Raw genomic sequence first — 25,815 nt, forward strand, 5'->3', positions numbered from 1 at the left:
TATTGTGCATATTGAAATCACATCCGTGGACTTCTTAGTATGACTTGAACATTCTATTTCAATTTAATGATCTTACAAAAAATATGCCTGGAGAATGACGCTGTGCTATCACATGCAGAGTTGGTTTGGCAGAAACCTGGGAGAGTACGCATTCATTTCATCATGTGATGTTTGAAAGTTCCTAACTATAATAGTGCCCCAGGGGAACTAGCAAAGGCATTATTCCCCATTAGTAGTGCTTCATTAATAATGTGGCAAATTCCAGGCAGCTCCTGGTTAGTGCCAACAGAAGGCCAGCCCTGCTTGTAATAGATAAGGAAATACCAATTCTGCATATATTACCTGCAGACAAAGTAGGCGGGACAATCCAGAGACACGACTCTAAGAAGAAAAGAAAAGCATATTTGCTTTATGCTTTTGCCCATCTCAGAGCAACCTGGGTTGGTTTCAGTGAAGAAGGCACTGTTTCTGTGCTCCATAAACCAAACCATGTGCAAACTTACAAGAATCTGGATCAAGTAAGTGCCTTTATCTTAATATTATTATTTTTTTGCTGGGGGGGACAAAAACAATCTAGCTATGGAGAAGGAGTAAAGTTGCACCATATGCCTCTGACACAAAGTGCTGTTGTGCCGCATGCTGTTGGTAGAGAGAAACTCGGCGCCCAGTTATAAGAAAGGTTGAGATTGTGGGGGGAGGTTTGAACTGTAAACATTTTAGAGTTTTTTCTCACTACAAGGGAGAAAATCTAGGAAGACTGTGAACAAATAAGGCCCAATGTTGATGACAGACCTATTTCTCTGGATACTTTAAAAAAAAAAACCAAGCACAGCAAATCTTCCTTTTGGATTATGCCCTCTGTTTCATTGATGAAAATCTCATCTTCATCATCAGACCCTATAGATGCTCTGGGTTTTCCTTAAAAAGTTTTTTTTAAAAAAATAATTAATTAATAATATGCAAGTTGGGCAGAGAAAATAGATCATGGTTTCTGGTGGACTTGGTACCTAGTTCCAGCTAGTTACCAGAATTCTTACAAAGAAGAAAAGAGCTAGATCTGACTGGGTGCCACAAAACTTTTCTTTCACATTTTAAGCAAAATGCATTCTCACGATTCAGTGTGTGTTAACTATGAAAATATATCGTGTAGGCACACATATGATTTGCAAATTAAAAACATGCCATTGAGATTCCAGTGTAAGGAAAGTAGAACACACAACCAAGCCTGGTGTCTGTCTACCACAGGGCTACACAGGGCAGAGCTTTCCAAACTTTTCATGTTAGTGACTAGTGGGGTGCCACAGGGTTCTGTCTTGGGCCCAGTCTTATTCAACATCTTTATCAATGACTTGGATGATGGGCTTGAGGGCATCCTGAGCAAGTTTGCAGACGACACCAAATTGGGAGGGGTGGCTAATACCCCAGAGGACAGGATCACACTTCAAAATGACCTTAACAGATTAGACAACTGGGCCAAAGCAAACAAGATGAATTTTAACAAGGAGAAATGTAAAGTACTACACTTGGGCAAAAAAATGAAAGGCACAAATACAGGATGGGTGACACCTGACTTGAGAGCAGTACATGTGAAAAGGATCTAGGAGTCTTGGTAGACCACAAACTTGAAATGGGTCAACAGTGTGATGCAGCAGCTAAAAAAGCCAATGCAATTCTGGGCTGCATCAATAGGAGTATAGCATCTAGATCTAGGGAAGTAATAGTACCACTGTATTCTGCTCTGGTCAGACCTCACCTGGAGTACTGTGTCCCGTTCTGGGCACCACAGTTCAAGAAGGATACTGACAAGCTGGAATGTGTCCAGAAGAGGGCAACCAAAATGTTCAAAGGCCTGGAAACGATGCCTTATGAGGAACGGCTTAGGGAGCTGGGTATGTTTAGCCTGGAGAAGAGAAGGTTAAGGGGTGATATGATAGCCATGTTCAAATATATAAAAGGATGCCATATAGAGGAGGGAGAAAGGTTGTTTTCTGCTGCTCCAGAAAAGCAGACACGGAGCAATGGGTTTAAACTACAAGAAAGAAGATTCCACCTAAACATTAGGAAGAACTTCCTGACAGTAAGAGCTGTTCAGCAGTGGAATTTGCTACCAAGGAGTGTGGTGGAGTCTCCTTCTTTGGAGGTCTTTAAGCAGAGGCTTGACAGGCATATGTCAAGAATGCTTTGATGGCGTTTCCTGCTCGGCAGGGGGTTGGACTGGATGGCCCTTGTGGTCTCTTCCAACTCTACGATTCTATGATTCTATGTTGGTGACACAGTGATTCAGTTTTACTAGTAAACCTGAGGTTAAGCTAACCCCTTTCCAACCCTGGGATGAGCGCAGGGAGCATTCATGTGACACACATACACACTGCAGTTGACACACTAACATGTTGTGACACACAGTTTGGAAAGCTCTGTTGCAGGGTGTTTTCCACAAAAGAATTGGTTCTCTCATTAAATAGAGTTTTACAGGGCACAGTAGGAGATCTTATCGCTGTTTCCTCCTTATTTCTGTAACTTCTCCTTCCCTCAGCTTGTCTGTCATTTATTATTTTTATTCTGATCCGTTTAAGGTATTTGTACACTGGTTTTCAGACAGACTTCACAGGTTTACATAAAATTATTGAAACAATAAGCACTGAACTGTTGTTGAAGAGGCTTCATTTGCTCTTTAAGAAGGTCATCCGATGGCTTCCGCGAGAGGAAGGGGCCACAGCTAGGAGCTAGAAAGGGGTTGCTCAGCAAGCTATTTCACCTCTTCTCCTCTCAAGACAAAATGGCTAGCGATTTACAGCACAATCCTATATACATGTCCAGTGATTTTGTGAGAGAGAGTCAGTACTCACTGGTAAGGAATACCACCACCTCTCTTTTTTGCTGCCATTTTTTGCTGGCACCTACAACACAGGTGGTGCTGTGGGTTAAACCACACAGCCTAGGGCTTGCTGATCAGAAGGTCAGCGGTTCGAATCTCTGTGACGGGGTGAGCTCCCGTTGCTCGGTCCCAGCTCCTGCCAACCTAGCAGTTCAAAAGCATGTCAAAGTGCAAGTAGATAAATAGGTAGCGCTACAGCGGGAAGGTAAACGGCATTTCCATGCACTGCTCTGGTTAGCCAGAAGCAACTTTGTCATGCTGGCCACATGACCTGGAAGCTGTATGCCGGCACCCTTGGCCAATAATGCGAGATGAGCGCTGCAACCCCAGAGTCGGTCACGACTGGACCTAATGGTCAGGGGTCCCTTTACCTTTACAACGCTTTTATTACGATATGTGTATTGCATTAGTAGTGGATTTACAGTGGACAGTGTATGCATCATTGCACTTTTTAAGTTGTTTTGTGATGCTTCATTGCTGTAAGGAGGGGCACTATGACACAACAAAAGCAGGAGTGGGCAGACCCCAGAACACTGGTGATATGGAAAGTTACAGGGGTTTTTTTTTTACAGAAAACTATTACACACCAAGCAGTATGACAGCCCCCACAACTTGTGCAGATGCAAATGGCATGATTGCATATAACTGCCTCAGCAACATAATGACCCCAAATCATGATGGATGCTCAATAAAAAGGACATCTGGAAGTCTGGAGGCTGCTACTGCAGCAGAGGAAGATGATTCACTATGAAGTCATATAGTCCTGGTACACAGGGAAACTAAAGTTGACATAGCATATCTTGAATCCTATGTCCCAACCGCAGGACAGTCAACAGCATAACAATAGGCGTAGAAGCAAAAGTTATGCTAACCATACAGTGGTACCTTGGTTGTCGAACTTAATCCGTTCCAGGATTCCGCTCGACTCCAAGAACTGTTCGAAAACCAAGGCGCGGCTTCCGACGGACTGCAGGAGCTTCCTGCACTTAATCAGAAGCCGTGGAAGCTGCGTCGGACATCCAGCTTCCAAAAAACGTTTGCAAACCAGAACACTCACTTCTGTGTTTGCAGCGTTTGGGAGCTAAATTGTTCGGGAGCCAAGCCGTTTGACAACCAAGGTACTGACAAGATCTTCCCACCAGATCCCTGGCAACTCCACTACCACCCATCCACCACCAACCATGGCACTGTGTGCCAACAAGACACCCACATTTCTCAAACACAATGCACATCCCATCAAACAGAAAGAGTCCATAGATTCTCCTCATGCACAGGATCCTATGCAGAGAAGAGGGATGGCCTGCATGAAAAGCCCAGAGGCTTCCAAAGGAAACGTTGAGTCTCAAGGTGAGAAAAATGCTTCCATACAAACCAAGTCCACAACACAAGGTACACAGTATTTCCATTGCTGCCTTTCCCTCGGGATAGGCCTGAAGGAAAGTGGAAACACCAGTGGGAAGAAGCCCACAGCAGGAAAAACCATGACCCATCTATTATCTCAATGGGAAAGGGCAATGGAAAGGGATCTAGGAAATGACAGGATGAATCCAGTCTTGGGGAAATGTCAAGGGGGCTTCAACAAGGCATAACATGCTTTTGCTTGATCCTGCTGGCAAGAATAACTTCAAATGGAAAAAGAGAAAGAGGCAATATATTTTTTTATTTACTTACCATGTTTATATCCTGCCCTTCCTCCAACGAAAGCATAGAGCATAGAAAATAGAGTAGGAATTAGAGCTGAAGGAGAAATTTGATTCAGTTCAGGTTTAAAGGTGAAACTATATTATTTGCAGTTTCCGGACCAAACCACAGCTGTGATTCGAAATTTGTACTTCTCCGAATTTTGCAGCCAAGCAATATGTGTATAATAGCTAGGAATACAGGTGTTAAAATAACATACAAAAATGCATGATATTGCAAAAAAAAATAATGCTTTGCAAAATATAAATATGGGACAAAAATGCACACAAAAATGTGTATATCAGGATAGATTTGCACTGAATGATTATGCATTTTCATGACGACTTAAAATAAGCCAGCGGATGTATAGAGGTGGAGAATTGAATTTAAGCCTGGAAAAATGAGAGATAAATTTACATATTTGTCCATTCCTAGTTTAATCATGTGCTCTGCCACTGAGCTACTGCCCTTATCCCACAGTCACGCAATCTGCAAAGGAGCCCTGGGAAGACAGGGTTGGCATGGAAGCACAACCTCTCATGCTGTCTTCTTTGTTTTTGTTTTATGGTTTTGCTACCCCAGGCAGGCAACACGTCTTGGGCCAGCCCTGGGTCCAATTCTTTCCCATGTAGACAACCTAACTTGAGGCTATTATCATTCTCTCAGATGCTTTCCCAATTCTGTTTCAAAAAGCAAATCGAAATATGCACACTTAACCTTTGTTTAAACAGGCAAACAAAACTGCTTATTGAAATGTGAGATCAGGGTGCTAATATTTCAGTTACAGATTATTCAGAGCCAATGCACACAATCCTTGTTGTACACGACGATCTTCATTTACGAAACGACTTAAATGCAATCCAAGCACAAAAAGTGTGTTTATCTGAGCAGTTCATCCCAAGCACGAGACGCAGTTTTGTATAACTACAGATCTTCATCCTCCAACAAACATCTTATGTTCGCTACAGCACAACACAATATTCAGGACTATGGTGTGCCCTGTGTATCTGTATATATCTATTTATAATCTTAAAAATAAAGTTTTTTATTCAACTAACTGCTACTCAACGTAGACACATTGAAATTAACTTCAGTGGGTCCACTGAGTAGGACTCGCATTGGATACAATTGAAAAATTATGCAACTTATTAAAGGTTCCAGGGGCTGGTGGGAGTTGTAGTTTGAAACATCTGAAAGGCACTAAGTGGGTGAAGGCAGCCTTAAAGACTAGCATATGTATCATGACATAAGCATTTGTAGACTTAAGTCCACTTCATCCAATACAGAATTTTCAGGTGGGTGGAACTTGATGCCTGTAGAAAAACCCAAAACACAACTGGGTGCAGACTAGAAAGGCCTGGGACTTTCTTGCTAATGCAAATTGGGGCTGTTATCATAGGACAAAAATCAATCGTCCTTGACTGTGTGTAAACAGGGGTTCCCTTCTCCGAGTGTGACCTTTTGCTTACACAAAGAAAGTGCACAAAAAGAAGCCTGCCTGACATTTGCTTTAAGTCCTGTCATCTTAACTTCAACTTGTCCCCGTTGCATAAAATGCAATTTTAAAAAAAAAATCAAAAGGCCAGATTATTAGGCTGATGTTTTTCCTTCCCTGCAGGAAATGGAAACTTTCATGTAGCAGCCAGCTGGGAAGACTCTGGGTTGCCCTTTTGCTCCTCATCCTCCTCTGTATCATATTCCAAGTCGCAGAGAGGTTCCAATGTACCAGGTAGGCTCAGTAGGCCCTGCACAGGATAGCAAATGCTGTACTGCACGGGTGTCAAACACAAGGCCCGGGGGCCAAATCCGGCCCGCCAGACCTCGTCATGTGGCCCACCGAGCGCCCCAGCCAGCGGGACCCAGCTGACAAAGCGCCGACAAACAGCTGGGGCCTGAGGGGGGGTAGAAAGGCGGCCGGAGCAGCGCTGCGTGGAGCACCCCGAGCCACAGCAGGAGAAGGAGGAGGCAGCTTGCCAGGTCAGCGCCCAGCAGCGCCGCACGGAGAGTCCCGAGCCTCTGCGACGCAGCAGTGCTCTGTGGCACTTTGAATCCTCCTCCTCCTGCCACGGCTCGGCGCCTGGAAACAGCTGTTGTCACTGCTGCTGCTGCTGCTGAAGCTGAAGCTGAAGCACAGACAAAGCACCCAGCAGCGCCGCGTGGAGGAGGATGATTCAAAGTGCTACAGAGCACTGCTGCGTCCCAGAGGCTCAGGACTCTCCGTACGGCGCTGCCGGGCACCGACCCGGCAAGCCGCCTCCTCCTCTTGCCTCACCTCCACCTCCTCCTCCTCCTGCCGTGGCTCAGCCTCATGAACGTGAGCTCAGCAGCGGATCAACCTCATGAACGTGCAACTCTGAGGCTTTATGCACGTCTCCTAAAACGGACACCCGCTGCCTCACACTGCACGGGAAATGCTTTTTGCCCCTGGGTCCCTTCGCGCTCTTTTCTGGCGCTGAATCAAGGTGGCGACCCCCCCTTCCCTTCCTTCCTTCCTCTCTCTCGTTCTTATTCTTTCTTTCCCTCTCTACTTTCTTCCTTCTTTCTCCCTTTCCATCTTCTCTCCCTCTTTCTTTTTCTTTCCTTCTTTATTCCCTTCCTTCTTTCCTACTCTTCTTTCTCTCCCCTCTTTCCTTCCTCTCTCCCTCCTGCTCCCTCTTTTCTTTCTTTCTTCCTTCCTTCCTTCCTTCCTTCCGTCCTTCCCATCTTTCTTCCTCTCCCTCATTCTTATTCTTTCTTTCCCTCTCTACTTCCTTCCTTCTTTCTCCCTTTCTGTCTTCTCTCCCTCTTTCTTTTTCTTTCCTTCTTTATTCCCTTCCTTCTTTCCTACTCTTCTTTCTCTCCCCTCTTTCCTTCCTTCCTTCCTCTCTCCCTCCCACTCCCTTTTTTCTTCCCCCCTCCCCTCCCCTCCCTCTCCCTCTCCTCAGAAACATAGGATGCTGCTTTATACTTCTGGCCCTTAAACCCTGGAACCAGGAGAGCAGCTCCAGTGAGTCAACCTCAGCCAGTCCCTTTGGTGAAGGGTGGTGGCTCACTGGCAGAACATCTGTCCTGCATGCAGAAGGACCCCAGCATCTCCAGGTACCAGTAGCTCTGCAAAGCTCCTGCATGAAACCCTAGCGAGCCTCCACCACCCAGTGCAGTTACCAAAAATCATTTTTCAATAAATTGTACAATAATTGTACATTTGAATATCTACTTGCCATTATTCTGACTATGTTTCTGCTTTCAGAGCTAGTTATTACTTACATTATTACAAAAAAACAGCAATAATTGAATGCAGTGACAATAATTTATGATAATAAAGAGTGGACACATAGTCCTACAGATACAACCGGCCCTTTGAGGGTGACCAAACTGCTGATGCGGCCCCCGATGAATTTGAGTTTGACACCCCTGCTGTACTGTATATATTTGTACTGTATACAGTATATATTTTCCAGGAATACACACATGGAGCTGCCCAGATACTGATGCTTGCTTGCTTGCTTGCTTGCTTGCTTGCTTGCTTCAATCTGCCACCAGTTCAGTTTCATTGGTGACACCATCAATGACACAGTGCCGGTTGGATAACTCACTTCCAGTGAAGAGAGCAACTTCAGTCTAAAGGTGTCATTTTTGTCAGGAACACAGCAGGGGAGTAAATGGTTTGATCTCTCCCCAACCCTATTGCAAATTTAAAAGTTTATGCCATAATAAATTGGTTAGTCTTTGAGGTGCCACAAGACCTTTTATCAGAATAAATGTAGACATTAAAATACCTGTCATTATACAAGTAGCGTCAGTGTATGAGAGAGGGAGGAATCCTTAGCTCTTGTCAAAAATTGATACCCAGGAAGAAATTTAAATGTTCAGGGAAAATTGCATTGGTGACATCTGAAAAAAGAATTATTTTAAATCAGTAACATTGCCTTAATTTAGAGGGCCCATGGATTTTGCAGTTGTATGGTGGGGAAAGTCCCTACTGAATGCAAGAGTTTGCACAGAATTACTGCAATGGGTTATACATAAGGCTGCCTCTGAAGACAAACAGGCTCAGAAACGTCAGTTGGTGCAGAATTCAGCAGCCAGGTTGCTCACCAGAGCAAGACGATTTGAGTATATTACACCGATCCTGGTCCAACTGCACTTGCTACCAATTAGTTTCTGGGCCCAATTAAAAGTTTTGACCTATAAAGCCTTAAACGGCTCAGGACTGCAATACCTCAAGGACTGCCTCTTTCCATATGAACCCACCGGACCCTGAGATCATCCTCTGAGCCCCTTCTTCGCCTGCCTCCTCCTTGAGAGGTCCAGAGGGTGTCTGTGGAATGCTCTCCCCAGGGAAGTTCACCTAACGCCTTCATTATACACCTTTAGGCGCCAGACAAAAACATTCCTTTTTAACCAGCCCTTGACCTGATCAACATCCTATACCCTCTTAAAATGTGGCTCTTTGGGGGGCAGTATTATTGTGTTATTGTTTTTATTTTTATTTTATATATTATGATCTTTTTGTGAACCGCCCTGAGAGCTCTGGGTATAGGGCGGCATATAAATTCAATAAATAATAATAATAGAATTTCAGCGGAAAATGCCGGCAATTATTCAAAATCAGGCCAGATGTGGGTAGCAAATGGGAAGGGAAGGCAGCCATCAGGAGCATAGACCAGTGTCCCAGGGCTCCCGTGCAGTGTCAGTACTTGCTGTCCTTTAACCCCTTGTTCCTGCTCACAATCTTGTTTTGCCTGTACACTGAGCCGCTTCACACCCAGCAACTCACAAGCCCAAAGCACACAGGGTGCTTCCTTTAAAAGAAAACAACCAAGTTTCACCAATCATTTACAAAATGCAAATAGCAGCCATGAGTGGCGGAGGTGGGGGAGTCATCAGGTATAGATAGGAAAATGGGAAGGGGTAGTTTAATCCTCCTTCTCCCACCTTACCATCCAGCTGCCATAGTGCTGACTTAACCCCCCCCCAGCTGCTATTTGAATTGGGAGGGCAGCATCCTGTGTATCTTGGCTCACAGCCGGTGGATATAAACATTTGTCTGTCATGGAAAGCTGGAGAAGCTGTATAGATTTGTTTATAATAGGGGTGGAGGATGCAAGAGAATGATGGCAGGAGATGATGGGACCAAAGGGTTCTGTCTGTATGGGAGAATTATAATGTTACTGTGTGTACATAACAACCATGCTATTTTATTTTTAGATTTAAAGAATGAAACACTTACCTGCAGTAGTGACATTAGGGTCCATATAGAAAGGAAATGCATGTGAATTTTTTTTGGGGGGGATCCAGGGAAAGCAAGCAATAGGAAGTGGTTTTTGGAAAGTGGACACAGAGGGCAGGAGATGTCATTTTCAACCCCATCTGAAGGATCTGATGTTTTTCCATAGCAATTGTAGATGCAATTTCGAACAGAATCAGCTTCGCCTTGAAGAAAACAGAGCCAGTGAGAATTCCATCCAGGTTCAAAGGAGCCCAACTTATGCTCAACTTCTGCGGAAAAGCACCCCACAAAAGAGGGAGCCCAGACCCGACCCTGCAGAGAAAAAGAGGCTAGCCACAAAACTGAACACAGCCTTCAACAAAACCAAACTGCTGGCTGCCAGCTTGGGCAGCGAAGAAGAGTTCTCGCAAAAACCATTTGTGGAGGGTGATAAGAGGGTGCAGGCCCACCATACAGCAAAAAGGCTGAGGGACTGGTGGAACCACAGCACCCCAAAAGATCCTGGAGGAGACCAAGTAGTGGTGACCTTTGCTGGTGATCAGACATCTGCTGCTGCAACAAAGGATGGACATTCCCTGATCAAGGTGGCAGAACCCACAAGAAGGATTGCTGCAGAGGATCAAACAGCACATGTCAAAGGCCCAGAAAGACGCCCCTCTCTGAATCGCACAACAATGACTCAGTCAGAGGCCTTCAGTGCTGTAGGAGACAGAAGACCAGTTGGGATGGCGTCAGCAACACCAACAACCATGAAACCACCTCCACCAGAAAAAAATATACTTACTAAAGTTGGAACAGCAAAGGATGGAGGGAGCACTTCCAGCCCCTCTCAAGGTTCAACATGCGTGCCCAAGACCCACATTGTTTTCCTCAAAGTGCACAAGAGTGCCAGCAGTACCGTCATGAACATCTTGTTCCGCTTTGGCGATACTCGCAACCTTTCCTTTGCCTTGCCACGCAATGGTGCCAGTCAATTGTACTATCCTCGTTATTTCACGGCAGGAGCTGTGCAGGGGTTTTCTCCCAAAAAAGACCCCCAGTTTCACATTATGTGTCATCACATGAGATTCTTTAAACCAGAGGTAAGAGCTGAGCAGCTTTCTCTCTCTAAAATTATGAGTAGGAAACTGGTTCTTTCTAGAGGTGGACAAGAATAGATTTTGTAAGGAGTGGGAGGGGAAGCTCAGTGGGGCAAGGGAGGGATGCTGGAAGTCGTGAGTGGGTGAGAAGAAGGACTAGGAGTGGGGCAACTTAGGTGCAGAATATGCAACTTTCAATTTATGAAACTCTGACCAGCCTTAATCAACATTGAGCAGGATGGCATCGTAGCAATGTAAAGTGGTAAAGGCCATCAGTCTCTGTTGGAAAAGACTGGTGAGAAGGTAACAAGATCATACTGAGTCCCATGCTGATTACAGGAGGGACCAACAAGGTGAAACACCCAAGCATCTGTAGGATAGGAGGCAAATTCTTTAGAGCAGGGGTGGGCAGAAGCTAGATCAGAATGCCATGGAAAATCTCTGGGTGCTTTGTAGTAGGTTGGCAAGGATTTCCGAATCCTAATTGTTCCACAACAGCAACAACAAAATGACACACACACCTGATCTAGTGGCATATTTTGAAGTGCAGAAGCTCATCATGACAGCCCTGATATTCACAGCTGCAAGGAGAGTTGCAGAAATCACACCCACACATCAAAGAACTTAGTTCTGACTGCATAGGTTCAACCTGCAGTTTATGGGGTGTTAGGTGAGGGGTAGTACCTCTGGTAGGGGAAAAGTCGTGTTCCTTCTGGGGTAGTTTGTCCACCTTTGGTCCTCACTCAGCTCTCACCTGTGGCTTCTAGAAGCTGTCAACACCCTGGGAATGGCTTGGACTGGCTAGCTAAACCAGTCAAAGATAGTCAATGGGTCTCAAACCCTTGGTGAGTTAGGGACTGCATGTGAAGACAGGCTCTGGCGGGTTGAGCGGACAAGACCAATAGTTGGTTCAATGGTCTGGAAGGCAGTTTCCACACATGCTGAAGCGGCTTGTCATCCTGTCAAGGTAGCCCATCTAAGAGAAGGAAAACTCTGGTCCTAAATCTCCGCTGTCTTGCGAGGTATCTTCAGGAGAATAAAAGGCTAAGGAGTAACTGTTTACAAATCTGGAGTGGCGTCTCTAAGGAGGTTGAATGGCACCATGTATTCCTCCTTCCAGCAACTCCTGCAGCCAAGCTGGTGCCAAACATATTGCTCTGCTTTCTTTTGGACCACATAAGGGAGGCCAAGAGTGGGGGGGGTCTTGTTGTCTGGGCAGCCCACAACCTCCATACACACTACCCAGGCTTGCGCCCTAGGGAGGTCACTTTGGTGTTGCTAACACAGCGTTTTGACTTCACCCCCGAAGGCACACTCCATTGTCTCGAGACAGATGGGTGCCAAGAGTTTGGTTCAACTTGTAAAACACATTGAGCTAGCTCAAATGCAACCTTCAACTTTTACTTGGAAACACAAACAATCTTGCAAGGAGTTGTTACCATTTAAACTGCTAGCAAGAAGAACTCTGGGCCCCTCCAGACATGCTTTTAACTGCACATTATTGATGATTTGTGTTCATGATGCTATTGGGACAATCACATGCAATCCTGCTTTCAGTAGTGTTTATTATTTTATTTTCATTGTTCATTGTTTCTTTTCTATACCACTTTATATTTTTAAGGGGGAAAATCTCAAAGAGTTTTACAGCCTACATTAAATAAAACAACCCAGAGAAACATATAAAAGTCAAATATTAAGTATACATTCAAAGCAACATAATTAACAGGAAACTAAAATACTGTCTTAAAGATTTCAAAATAAAACATTACAAATGAGGTCAAGTGATGTCTAAGCCTGGAGAGTGGTTTATTAACTAGCTAGTCAGCACAAGTCAGCATCTGAGAAAACTGTTTGTTTGTTTGTTTGTTTAATTAGTGGAAATAAGCCAGGATCAAACGACAGTTTCCTGAGTTAGGATATCATAGGGGGAATGTGGTTAGTGTAAAACTGGGAACAGACAACCTTGGTTTCCTCTTCTGGTGTACAAGAGAGAGGGGAAAGGGAAGTATGGTAGCCTAATCTTCAGTGCAGCTTGTTCACACTGTAGCGGGGAGTCAGTTTTCTGTTATGACTAAATCAGGCAAATATAGTCTTAGTTTCCCTTGTAGGGATCAGTAAGTCAGCTGGGCACGGGTATTGCCATTCTATGCTGAATACCAGGAGTACATACATACCCTCCAACATGTTGAAGTGAAAAACCGCAACACAGGGCAACACTCCCACACAAGATCACAGCTCCGGAAAAAGCACCTTTTGGAATAATAATTTATTTATACCCCACCCATCTGGCTGCCATGGTCTCACATGAAAAAACAGGATGCCCCATTTTATCAGAACAGTTGAGGGCAGGGCTTCCCCCCCCCCACAAGCCGGAACTCACCGGGACTCAGTTCTGGCACCTCTCAGGTGGGCACCATTGCCTTTATAAGAAAACAAGGAAGGCATTCATGGTGAGCTCAGACACCTCTTTTTCTAGAAAAATGACACTGGTTTGAGGGGTATGGGAGTAGACAATGTAGTGCCCCCCCCCCAGATGCTACAAGACTAAAACTCCCATAATCCCTGACCATTTGCTATGCTGGCTGAGGCTTCTGCTGTTTGTTCCTGCAAAAGTGTCAGGGTGGTCACACTGCTTCATTTCCAGTGTGCTTATCCTGTAACCTCCTGCTGAAATCCAACACATTTTTATACCACAACTATTCTGGTATAATTTTTTTGTACAGTACTGCTTTTCTTGCACAGTAGCCCTTCCAGACAGCAATCATGCGGCAGCACTGGGGAAGCTTCACAGAACAAGGTAAAGCAGAATAAATTCATCACTGATGCACTATTATTGTGTCAGGGTGTATAATAAGTTGCACAATACGCCCACCATTAAAGCAGCCGGGCATATGGGGACCAAGGAGCTGTGACAAAAAGTTCAATGAACAACGTGATTTGGATTATTAATATATATATTTTTAATGTTTCCTCTGCTTGCAATCCCAGGTTGCTCGAGTCATGCCAAACACAAGCTTTTACTTTTCTATCCTCCGGAATCCCATTCATCTCATGGAATCAGCCTTCGCCTACTACAAAGGGGCCTCTGCCTTTGCCAAAGCCAATAGCTTAGAGGAGTTCCTCAATGACACCTCCAAGTTTTACAAAGCCTCAAACGGTGATAGCTATTATTCCAAAAACCTAATGACGTTCGATTTTGGCTATAACCACAATGGGAACTTCTCTGCAAAGAATGTCCAGCTCATGCTGAGAGCCATTGAGGCACAATTTGACCTTCTCCTCATCACAGAGTACTTTGACGAATCCATGGTGCTGCTGAAGGAGGCCTTGTGCTGGGACCTGGATGATGTGGTCTCCTTCCGCCTCAACACCAGAGACAACAGCACAAAGTCCCACCTTTCCAAAGACACCATAGAGAAGATAAAAAGCTGGAACAAGCTGGACTGGGAACTCTATGTGCATTTCAACAGGACCTTTTGGGAGAAGATAGACAGGCACATGGGCAGGGAGCGCATGCAGCAGGAAGTGAGGTCGCTGCGGCAGAAGCGGGATCAGCTGGCCAAGATTTGCCTTCAAGAAGGTGGCAGCGTCGTCCCCAAGAAGATCGCAGACCCATCACTGGCCCCGCTGCAGTATGGCAAAGCAAAAATCCTAGGCTATAACCTAAAGCCTGGGCTGGATAGGACAACAAGGCAGATGTGCCAACATCTAGTGACACCTGAGCTTCAGTATAGTAGCCTCCTGTATAGGAAACAGTTTCCCCAGAAAACTGTGACACCCAGAAACCCAGCTCACTTGCCAAGACTATACAACCACAGGGTGGTTTGAGAACAAATCTGTGAGACACATAAGAACTAGGTTCTGATCCTCGTCGACATCAGGACTAAAGCATGGTCTGAGGGATAAAAGGCCAGCTGCAAAATATGATAATGTCTAGCGCACATCATCGATTTAAAATGGTATTTTGATCCACATAGGAATCAAAATCGACATAGTCCTGTGCTGCCTTCCACCCTTCATCTGTAATACCAGAGTCCCTACAACTTCCCCTCTTCTAAAGTCAGTGTGGTGTTGTGGTTAGAGTACTAGACGAGGACCTGGGAGACCAAGGTTCAAATCCCCCCTTGGGTGGTCTTGAGCCAATCACTGTTTCTCACTGTAACTTACCTCAAAGGGTTGTTTGGAGGGTTAAATGAGGAGGAGGGGGGGAGAACCATGTCAGCTACCTTGAGCTCTTTTGAGAAAAAACTGGCCAATAAATAAATAAATAAATAAATAAATAAATAAGGAAGCTGACTGTAGGAAACCACTAAAAATGTAAAAAAAAATACAAAAAAAAATGCTAGACATAACCAAGGAATAATCAATTCACATTAAGTTGAACTGTACATAAATCTATTTTATTAGCAATTGGCTTATCACCAAACATCAAGCACTGCCAATAGGGAAGGAATTTCTAAGAGATATAAATAATACCCCCAGCCCCAAATCCTGACAACCTACTTGAAATTTAGTTTTGTGTGGGTCAGTACATTACAGGATTTCTCATCATGTGTGACCAACTCTACTCTGATGACTACTTCCCCATCTGCTATTAGAGTATTGGTTCTATTTGACACTTTCAATATGACCACAAGGTTAAACTATCAGAATCATGTCTCTTGGGGGGGGGGAGATAAAGCAGACACAACATGGAAACGGACACTTTTCAAAGGCAAACTGATTTCAAGGAGACAGATTTAAGAATGGATTTCCATAGATAATTAGGGCTTACTCCCAAAAAACCATGCATAGTAGGATTGTAGTCTTACAGAACAAGACTACATCAGCAGCTTCAGCAGCAGCAGAAATGAGCCCTGTTGAATTCAGTGAGGCTTCTTGCCAAGTACGTGGAGTTAGGCTTGCAGCCTTAGCGCTTAATTCAGCTGGATCATACCTCTATTTTGGAAGTGGGGTCACGAAGTGGGGTCACGAAGTGGGGCCACGAAGAGTCGGACACGACTAAACGACTAAACAACAACACTTCTAATTTGTAATGAAGGCAATCAGTTGGCATTTAAGCAATTGAACTAATTGTTTACCTTACTCATTGTTTACAGAGAGAGATCTGCCTCTCCCCATTGCAAATGACTTAATTCAGATCAGCTGATAAGAACACATTGTTATGAGTTATGCAAGGAATATATTGAATGATTGTGTATTTATTATCCCTTATGTACTCAAGGGTACAGAAAGTGAGGGTGCAAAAGGATACAGGGTAAGTTCAAGGCGCAACACAGGTGCAAGGGGTAAATTTCAGATGGAGGTTTATTGTGAATCGGGGCTGCTCACTGACACAAATTTTCAGCGCTGTCTATGTGATGTCGCCATGCCTGTACTCTTCCCCCTGCCCAGATTGAATATGGATTTCCCTTTAACATAAAAAGCCAGTAAGTCAATATTAGTTGACAATACAAAAGAAAGAAAAAAGTTTGTAATATGTATTGGTATTTTATGTGGATCTTTTTTAAAAAAAGAATAATAAAAAAATTTAAGCCAGTAAGTCAGCTGTAAGTCAGGACGTGGGTGGCGCCGTGGGTTAAACCACAGAGCCTAGAGCTTGCCGATCCGAAGGCTGGCGGTTCGAATCCTCATGACGGGGTGAGTTCCCGTTGCTCAGTTCCTGCTCCTGCCAACCTAGCAGTTCGAAAGCACAAAGTGCAAGTAGATAAATAGGTACTGTACTGCTCTGGCAAGAAGGTAAACAGCATTTCTGTGTGCTGCTCTGGTTCGCCAGAAGCGGCTTAGTCATGCTAGCCACATGACCCGGAAGCTGTATGCCAGCTCCCTCGGCCAGTAAAGCGAGATGAGCGTTGCAACCCCAGAGTCATCCGTGACTGGACCTAATGGTCAGAGGTCCATTTACCTTTAACTCAGCTGTTATACATCTGCTGTCACCGCTGGAAGCTTATTAGCACATTTTGGGGTGGGAGCACCCAGTTCTCTTGACTGTGGTTTGTTTAAACTAATTGAAATATTGTGTTTTTAAATTGCTGTAACCCACCCTGGGACCTCATGGTAAAGGGGAGGTGAGAAATCTAATCAATAAGCAATTGCACACACAAAAAGCTGTTGCACACTTCCAGTGCATTACACAGGTGCAAAAAATACCTGTGCATATACCCAGGGCCTTTTCCAGCCATAACTCACCAGAACTCAGTTCCAGCAGCTCTCATATGAAATCATATGATTCATATGAAATCAAATATATGATTTAAGTGTAAAACCCTTATTAACACATACAGAGGAATCCTCACTTTTGCAGGAGTTCTGTTCCCGGCTGCGATGTGAGTCAGTGGGATGCATGTAAGTCTCTTCTGGTCTGATCCAGTCCATTTTGCCTCCACCCTACCAAATTCTGGTCCCATTCTGCCCCCACCACATTTCAGCGCCAAAAACGTCACATATCTGCATGGTCCCACATGACTTGAATACGTGTGAGTTGCGAGTTGCCTATACATTCAAGAATGCCAAAGATCCCACCATATTATATAATGGGGCTGGGGAACTTAGACTACAGCTCACATGATCCCTTCCCATTTTGCCACACTGGGTGGGGCTGATGGGAGCTTGGGTCCAACAATATACAGAGGGCCACAGGCTCCTCCCTTATTTATCCCATATCACAGAACATAAAGATAGCCAGTGCTTTTTGTTCTTAGGGGTACTCTCATTTTGACTCAAGAAAATAGTTCAAATCGGGGGAAATAAATACAGTAAATGGACAAAAGTACAAAGATTCATAAAATGTTTAGGGGGTATGCTTACCCCTGTGTACCCATAGAAAAAAAGATAGCTGCAGAATGAAAAATATCCCAAACAGGGCACTAAGAAGAAGACAACCTGAATATATGGAATGTTAAGGGTCTTAACTTCTACAGATCTTTACAATGACCTAGCTCAATGCAATACATTGGTGATATGGCAGCACATGAGAGATGACTTTTTGTCCCTCTTTCCAGCCAGAATGCACTACAAGTGAGCTCAGGAACACAGAGAGATGCTCAAGATCTTCTTCCTCGTGCCAAATAATAGCAACAACAATCAAAGACTGAAAGGACCCCTAGTGCCACCCACCAATGCCAATCTCTTTCACTCTGTTCTGTCAGATGGTCCTGAGCAGCTGATCGCCTTCTGTGTTTTTGGCTGTCTTTGCTCAGCACCAGACACTGAAATTGCTTTTCCCTTGGGGATCCTGTATTTGTTCTTTTGACTGTACAGCAGGTTTCTCTGAAAGAGTCGTGGGATGTTCCCCCGATACACGAACAGAGCTACCAGCATCCCTGGATAAGAGTCAATAACAAAGAAGAATTAATCAGTCTGCACAAAAAGTCTGATCAGCTTATTGCTAAAACCTGCAGGGATTGCAACTATTTGTGAAAAGACTCTGAGGCCTTCGTACAAGGGCACCTTCACTATAGGCAAGCTCGCTCCAGATTAGAAGAACCTAATAGGGCCTCAAACACATCCTATCTTGAATTAGAGAGGAGAAATAAATCTTTCTGAACTGCCATTTTGTCCCCATTCATTTTTTATTTAATTATATTAGTTTGCTTTTGTTTTAGAAATCAGTATGTTGATTTTGTCAAAGGCTTTCTAAGACAACATTTGCTTTGCAAGAACTATAAACTTGCAAAGACTTAAAAGGCAGAACAGAACAATGCTGTTTATGTTTAAAGGTAAAGGTAAAGGGACCCCTGACTGTTAAGTCCAGTGGCAGATGACTCTGGGATTGCGGTGCTCATCTCGCTGTACTGGCCGAGGGAGCCGGTGTTTGTCCACAGACAGCTTCTGGGTCATGTGGCCAGCATGACAAAGCCGCTTCTGGCGAAACCAGAGCAGCGCACAGAAACGCCAATTACCTTCCCACCCGAGCAGTACCTATTTATCTATTTGCACTTGACGTGCTTTTGAACTGCTAGGTTGGCAGGAGCAGGTACTGAGCAATGGGAGCTCACCCTGTAGCGGGGATTTGAACCAACGACCTTCCAATCGGCAAGCCCTAGGCTCTGTGGTTTAGACCACAGCGCCACCTGCATTTATGTTTATGTTTAGTCAGCCCTAAATAAGGGGAAGAGAGCAGAGGCTGCAGGCTGGGGAAGAATGATGAAGATTCCTGGGTCATGCTCTGTTACGTGTTCATGACTGCGGCTGCCTCATAACAGATAGAATTTCATTCTGAGATGAGCGTCGCAACCCCAGAGTCGTCCGCGACTGGACCAAACGGTCAGGGGTCCCTTTACCTTTTAAGCATTATTCGTCTGTACTACAAAATTTTGTCACAGCTGCAACCCCCGTTGTATCCTCCACTGTCTTGAAATCTGATTTACCTGCAGTGGGCCCCAGCCAGTACACTTGCATATACTCTGGTAAACTGTTCCCAGAACAGGAAAAAGTCACAGCAAATGCCAGGGCAGGGTTAAAAAAGGCTCCTGTGAAAGGTGCAGCTGCAGGAAGAGAAATGCAAACAGTTTAATCCACCTAATCAAATTGGCTTGCACACCAACATGTGCATGATAAGATCTGTTAAACTGACATGATGAAAGGTGTTTAGTTTGAAACAAGAACAGAAGAATCTGGGAATTTAATCTGAAGTATTGAGTTGCAACTCTGCTAGGCAGCGACTCAGGAAAGCAATATGCCCTGGGCCAGTGCTGTCTCTCTCTGGGAAGATCCGTACCAGACATTTAAGGCACCTTCAAACCAACCTGAAAGCACATGATGTCCCCCAAGAATCCTGGGAATTGTAGTTCCCCCCCCCCACAGAGCTACAATTCCCAGCACCCTTAAACTACTTTAAGGATAAGGTGGTTCCCCACACCCCCGCCACACCCCATCACCAGTTCCATGCACAGAAGCTGACAGCACTCATACCCTCTAACATTCTTCAGATGAAAATAGGGACATTTCTCACTCCCTGTCCAATTGACCCTCTTCTGCCCCACATTTTGTGTGTCACCCCTGCCCAAGAGCATTTCTTATCAGGAGAAGGGTAAGTGCCACCATCACTACACCAACAGGACAGCGCGTGCACCCTCTACTGTCCTGAGAAAACCCCTTAATCCTGGTTTTATTTTATTCTTTGGTAGATTTACAAAAAGAAAAACGCACACCGATAAATAAATTTTAGAAAGGGGCAAGACTGGACATGAACACACAAAGCTTTTTTTTAAAAAAGGCTCCTTGCGCTCTTCTCCCCCTTTCTTCCTACCCAGGGTGTCCTTGCCCTCTGCCTGCCCCTCAGAGTCAGTGCATTATGTAGGGCTGCGCTAGGGCGGTGGCAGCCTCTCCTCCCACCAGGCACTGAAGGTTGAGGAATAGAGATAGAAAGCCCTCTACTTCTGAGCACAGAATTCATTCACAGAGACCCAGTGCAGGGTAGAGGGAAAGGAATTCTAGTTCTGGAAGGACCTAGACCTTTAATGAACAAATAGAGAGCAGTAAGACCAGCGATGTTGTATCTTCAGGAAGCCTAGAGTAGAATGGGCACTGTGACACATCCGTCCTCAGCAGCAAGAGATGCTACAGCCTCGCATTCTTCGGTTAGGAGCCGTTTAAGAATCAATGAATCAAAGAGCAAATCGTCCTGGTTCCATTTTTCAGATTTCTAGCTGCCCAGCTGGCCACTATCACTGTCAATTTCAAGCACCAACTCAGCTTCATATTCCCAGCATCTCACCCTTTATACTGCCCTTAGGCATAAAGATAATTGTTTGAAAATATGGGAGGATATTAAAAGAATGGGGTAGAATGAAACTTTCATTGCTGGGTAAAGTGTTGACTATAAAAATGAATGTATTACCAAGAATGTTATTTTTGTTTCAGTCAATACTGGTGAGTGGCAAGACAGATTGTTTCAACATATGGCAAAAAGACATTTCTAAATATATCGGGGGAAACAGAGAATAAAATATGGAGAGATGCAAAAGAGAGGTTTCCCCCTGCTGGATATGAGATTATATTATGAAGGATCTTGTCTCTGCTGGTTGAAGGCATGGTTGATATTAAAGAATCCACACATTTTAGATTTGGAAGGTCATGGTAATATTTTTAGTTGGCACAGATATTTGTGCCATGAAAAGGTGGAAGTACCTATAGGATTTACTAATCATATATTAGGAAAAATCTCTACAGGGTATGGGATAAATACAAAAATCTATTGGAGACCAAAATACCACTCTGGCTTTCACCATTGGAAGCCATAGCAGTGAAGAAGAATATGATGGAAGGTTGGGCAACTTACAGAAATGTATTAAGAGGAGGGAGAATTTAAATTAAAAGAGTTTAAGGATCTATCAGGAATGTTAACAACATGGATACAATACCATCATTTGAATGAAGTATTTAATGAAGATATGAAATGGGTTTGGGCAACAATTATTACAATTGGAGAGTTAGACTGTAATGTTAAAGTGATGTCTAAAATGTGTAATATTATTGGAATAGCAGACAAAAGACAAGTAAGTGAAATCTTCAGTGATACATTAGGCAATAGATATTGGTCATACGGTAATATAGAAATGCTAGCATGGGAACGATTATGGACTATGGATGTAAAATTTACAGCATGCTATGGTTTAAGAGAAAATTACACGAAAATGTTATATCTAACACCTAGTAGATTGGCCAAAATGTATAAATCAAAATTGATAAGTGTTAGAAATGTAAAGACAAAGGCACATTTTTTAATATGTAGTAAGGTTAGGGCTTACTGGGAAATGATACATAATGAATTGAAAAAGATGGTTAAGATAATATTTATTTTTTTAAAAAAAACCCAAAGCTTTTCTCTTGGCTATTATAAGTAGAACTACCTAAACAGAATAGAAATTTATTTATGTATGCAATGACAACTGCAAGAATGTTATTTGCCAAAAAATGGAAAGAATAAGTCCTGACGAAAGAAGAATGGCTACAGAAACTTATGGATTATGTAGAAATGGCAAAACTTACTGGAACAATAAGAAATCAAGAAAAAACTTTTTATAAGGGAATGGAAATGGTTTATTGAATATTTACAAACAGATTGGCAGGATTTACTGCCCATCCTGCCAATATTTACAAACATTGGCAGGATTACTGTAACTTGCAGCTTCAAAAGCATATATGAAAACAGATTAATAAAAGAATAAATTAAGATAATTTGGAATATGTACGAAATGATGAAAATAAATTTAAGGAACCACAGAAAGAAGAGGAAGTCGAGATTTGAAATGATAGAATTATTGTTGAACTTTTGTTGAAACGTATATAAATGAAAATTATAAATAAAATTATATTTTTTTTAAAAAAAAAGTCACACGAGCAAATGACCCTTATTTACTGCATGGCCAATTTCATTTATATACAAAAGGACAGCACAGATTAAATTGGTTAAGTTTATTAACATATAACATTAGGAAGAGGAGGAGACTGGCTTTGAATCCTTACCTGTGTAGGCCAAGGCAGTAACAGTGAGTGCAATGACAGGGGCTCTGTACATGGGAGAACTGGATCGGAACCTGAGAATCGCTACGTTGAAAAAAAATGAACATGTGGCTTCCACAAAGATGCCATGGGAGATCGGTGTGTTGAGCGATGAGCTGCAGTCTCGGGCCATAAAGTTTTGAATCATGTGGAGGTCTATCAGTTCCCTGGACCAATATAGCTTGGTAAAGGCACCAGCTGCTTTCATCCCCATAAACTGGACCAGGAGTTTGGCAACTGTGGCCACAAAAGGAGAATCCAAAGCTAAAAATTCCTGGAGTGAGATGGCAGGGTTGGCAGAAGCGCCATCAAAAGAAGCGCCATGAACCAAGAAGAGAAGGAAGAGGAGTGTGAAGCTCACATCTCGGCCAATGCCACCACCCCATGGACCAATCTCCACAAGCATCTTTAGTTCAAGGCAGCAAGCACACAGCTGGAATGAGCTGGCCAGTTCGCTAGCAAAGCAGGAGTACAGCTTAGGTGGAAAAATTCTCTTGGACAGCCTCCTGGTCACCTCACAAAGGGTGACAACGGAGAAGAAAAAGACTATGGAGACGTTCAAACCAGCCATGCTGGAAGTTACACAGGAGATGGGAGGTGCCCTGGAACGCAAGGATCGACACTGCTTAAAAGAGGGGGAGGGATAAAGATTAGCCCACACCTGCTGTTCTTCCACAGAAAGGCATTTTTAAGCAAACGTGGCAAAAGCTGACAGGTCAGTAGGGTCACAGAAATCTCTGGGAAAACCAACACATTTTGACACCATAGTGTCATAGGCCGCCTTGGACAGAGCTACTCCCTTATCACTGCCACATCAGCAACAGCCAGGATTTCATTTTTACTCTTCTATGATTACCACCAACCCAGTAAAAAACTAATTAGCTAGAACACAAAGAAACTGGTTCATAAAGCAGTAAAACCAGTAAGTAATTTAATATTTCAATCCAGCATAGTGATTCCAGGAGCACATATGAAATCTTTGCTCTTGCAAACAAAGTTAATTTTTTACAGCTGAGGACGATATGCTCCTGGGGCTCATTTACCTTCATTCTTACTGCCTGGGCTATTGGCTAATATCACACATACACACAGTCCAGGCATTTAGGTTCAATTGTATTTAGGTTCTTTGGACTGTGGCTTTTATTTTTAGTTTGTCTCTGGTCGCCTTCATGATGTTTTCATTATACCAAACGAATATGACACACAACTAAGCATGAAGAGTGAAGAAAGAGATTAAGTATGAACCCACAAAATTCAGGCCCTTGAGTAAACAGGAAGGCAATCTCATGCCATGACTAGAGTGCCTGGCTGAGCAGAAAGATCCAGGTTCAAATACCTACTCCGATATGAAGCTCGTAGCTCACTGGGTGACCTTGTTCTATCTCACACTCTCTAAAGGAACCAATCACAAATGGTTATTTTGGGATTTATGTAGAGGGAACCACATAACAGGACACTAGGCTCCTTGGATAAAAATGAAACACATGGAACAAAAATGAAATAAATACGTAGTAAGATGCAGCTCTGTAGAATTTGCCTGTGGGTGTGAAGCAAGTCTAACTTCTAGTGATTGTTCCTCCACGTGATTCCAGCTCTGAAATTCTCCACTTTTCGCACTTCATCCTTCTTATCCACCTCATTGGCGATTTATAGGTATTCACAGCATGTACAGAATTTGGGCCCAATAAAACTGCCCCCTCCAGTGCTTAGTGTATGTTGTAAACTGAGAGGACACCTTGTAAACATGACTAAAAATAATGAATTGCCATTGCTAAAATCTAGTACTTTATAAGGTTTTGTTCTTTCCGCTCTTCACTTCTCCTACCTCGATTAAAGTCAGTGGAGGCGGGTATATTAGGGCAACAAGGGCTTAGCCCTACCATGTAAACTATCACAAATTTTTAAAGAGTTTCCATCAAAATCTCAATGCCACTCTTCTGTGAATCTCCAGTTCTCTGGTCAATCAGTTTTCTGCATCACCCAGGTTCTCAGAGCATTCTCCAGGGGATGGAGACAATTTACTTTTCAAAAAGTGTGTCTGCCACATTTCCTATATCAGTTAACCTCATTAGAAGCTGATGGTGTTAAGAAGATCACATAATAACACTAAAAAGAAGATAGAAGGGAAAAGGTGGAGCAGGCAAGCTTTCTTTCTTCGGGTGCATGTTAGGACTCCCCCACACACACCAATCATTCAATGTTGTGTGACTTGCAGCTTTTCTGTAAAACTTGGACTGGAACTGCTCTAGGCACTGGTGAAGTAGAACACATAAAACACTGGATTCCCATAACATTACATGAATTCCCTTAACATTACAGTGACTACTATCTACTGGTGCTGGAAGCACTTGTTTGGGTAGAAGAATGGCAGAATGGTAGAAGAATGGCAGTAACTCCATGTATCACATGACTAACACAGGCAATGAAGGGTTGTATCTAAAGCAGGTCCTAAGTTGGTAATGTTCAACAATTTCAGTGGGGCTGCTGTAGAATCATAGAATCGTAGAGTTGGAAGAGACCACAAGGGCCATCCAGTCCAACCCCCTGCCGAGCAGGAAACACCATCAAAGCATTCTTGACATATGCCTGTCAAGCCTCTGCTTAAAGACCTCCAAAGAAGGAGACTCCACCACACTCCTTGGTAGCAAATTCCACTGCCGAACAGCTCTTACTGTCAGGAAGTTCTTCCTAATGTTTAGGTGGAATCTTCTTTCTTGTAGTTTGAATCCATTGCTCCGTGTCCGCTTCTCTGGAGCAGCAGGATTAGCGTAGGATTAGCACTGGATACAACCCAGTGAGTTTATATTTTAGACTAAAGTTACCTGTGGTGGAATCATTTTATTAAATATAAACAAATTCCTCATTGGAAAGGCAAATGCACTCTGGGCAGGCTTGTTCAATTTATTTCTGAGGATCAACACTGTAGGAGCCGTATCCAACTGTACAATGTCTGAACACTCATTTATGAATCAAGTAACTGGTATTGGGTTGCAGACCCATCCAGAGTAAATCCAGAAAGGGGACAAAAGTCTAAGCAGGCCCAGGGTAATCACATGGTGCCTTATCTTTTCTAACATCTTGAGCTGGTCTCAGGGTACTACTGTAGATATAATGGACACTCCTGATTCTTAACAAAACTGACAGTATCCAGAGGCAAAGGTGTGTGGCTGACTCTGTGAACCCTAACAATAGGATCATGCACAAAACATTGTAATCAAGTTATAATTTTAAGCACACCTGCAAAATATCTAAGTTGCCAAACAGATGGCTAAAATTCATCTCCAGAAAGTATCCATTAAGGGCATTTTATACAGATGCCAAAGAACCAGTTTGATTCTTTGTATAACATGATGAACTTGTATAACAACCTTAACAGCACCAAAAAATAAAATTAAAAAAAATGGAGCGAAATATTCAAGGCTGTTTTTACAGAATTGCTTTGAAAACAGTGCTCAGTACGGAAA

General features: G+C 43.5%; 2 protein-coding genes across 4 annotated transcripts; one reads left to right on the forward strand and one right to left on the reverse strand.

The window, feature by feature from the left end:
* Positions 1–309: 309 nt before the first annotated feature.
* LOC118093402 (galactose-3-O-sulfotransferase 2-like) lies at positions 310–15,028 on the forward strand. 2 transcript variants are annotated; one of them, XM_035132442.3, is made up of 4 exons: positions 311–518; positions 6,174–6,284; positions 9,934–10,849; positions 13,835–15,028. In XM_035132442.3, exons 1-4 carry the CDS (start codon positions 412–414, stop codon positions 14,672–14,674), a joined length of 1,974 nt encoding a protein of 657 aa, XP_034988333.2. In that variant the 5' UTR covers positions 311–411; the 3' UTR covers positions 14,675–15,028. The 2 variants fall into 2 exon arrangements, with proteins under 2 accessions (XP_034988334.3, XP_034988333.2); XM_035132443.3 differs by lacking the exon at positions 6,174–6,284 and having other exon boundaries at positions 310–518.
* A 391-nt stretch (positions 15,029–15,419) lies between these two features.
* LOC118093403 (aquaporin-12-like) lies at positions 15,420–25,767 on the reverse strand. Of its 2 annotated transcripts, XM_035132444.3 has the most exons (3): positions 22,316–25,767; positions 19,216–19,332; positions 15,421–18,168 (listed from the first exon to the last, which is right to left on the reverse strand). In XM_035132444.3, the coding sequence occupies exons 1-3, from the start codon at positions 22,920–22,922 to the stop codon at positions 17,978–17,980; spliced, it is 915 nt and encodes a 304-aa protein (XP_034988335.2). In that variant the 5' UTR covers positions 22,923–25,767; the 3' UTR covers positions 15,421–17,977. The 2 variants fall into 2 exon arrangements, with proteins under 2 accessions (XP_088526890.1, XP_034988335.2); XM_088670764.1 differs by lacking the exon at positions 19,216–19,332 and having other exon boundaries at positions 15,420–18,168.
* Between the last annotated feature and the right edge of the window lie 48 nt (positions 25,768–25,815).

The sequence above is a fragment of the Zootoca vivipara genome, chromosome 5 (assembly GCF_965207765.1).
Source record: "Zootoca vivipara chromosome 5, rZooViv2.hap1.1, whole genome shotgun sequence".
Taxonomy (NCBI): domain Eukaryota; kingdom Metazoa; phylum Chordata; class Lepidosauria; order Squamata; family Lacertidae; genus Zootoca; species Zootoca vivipara.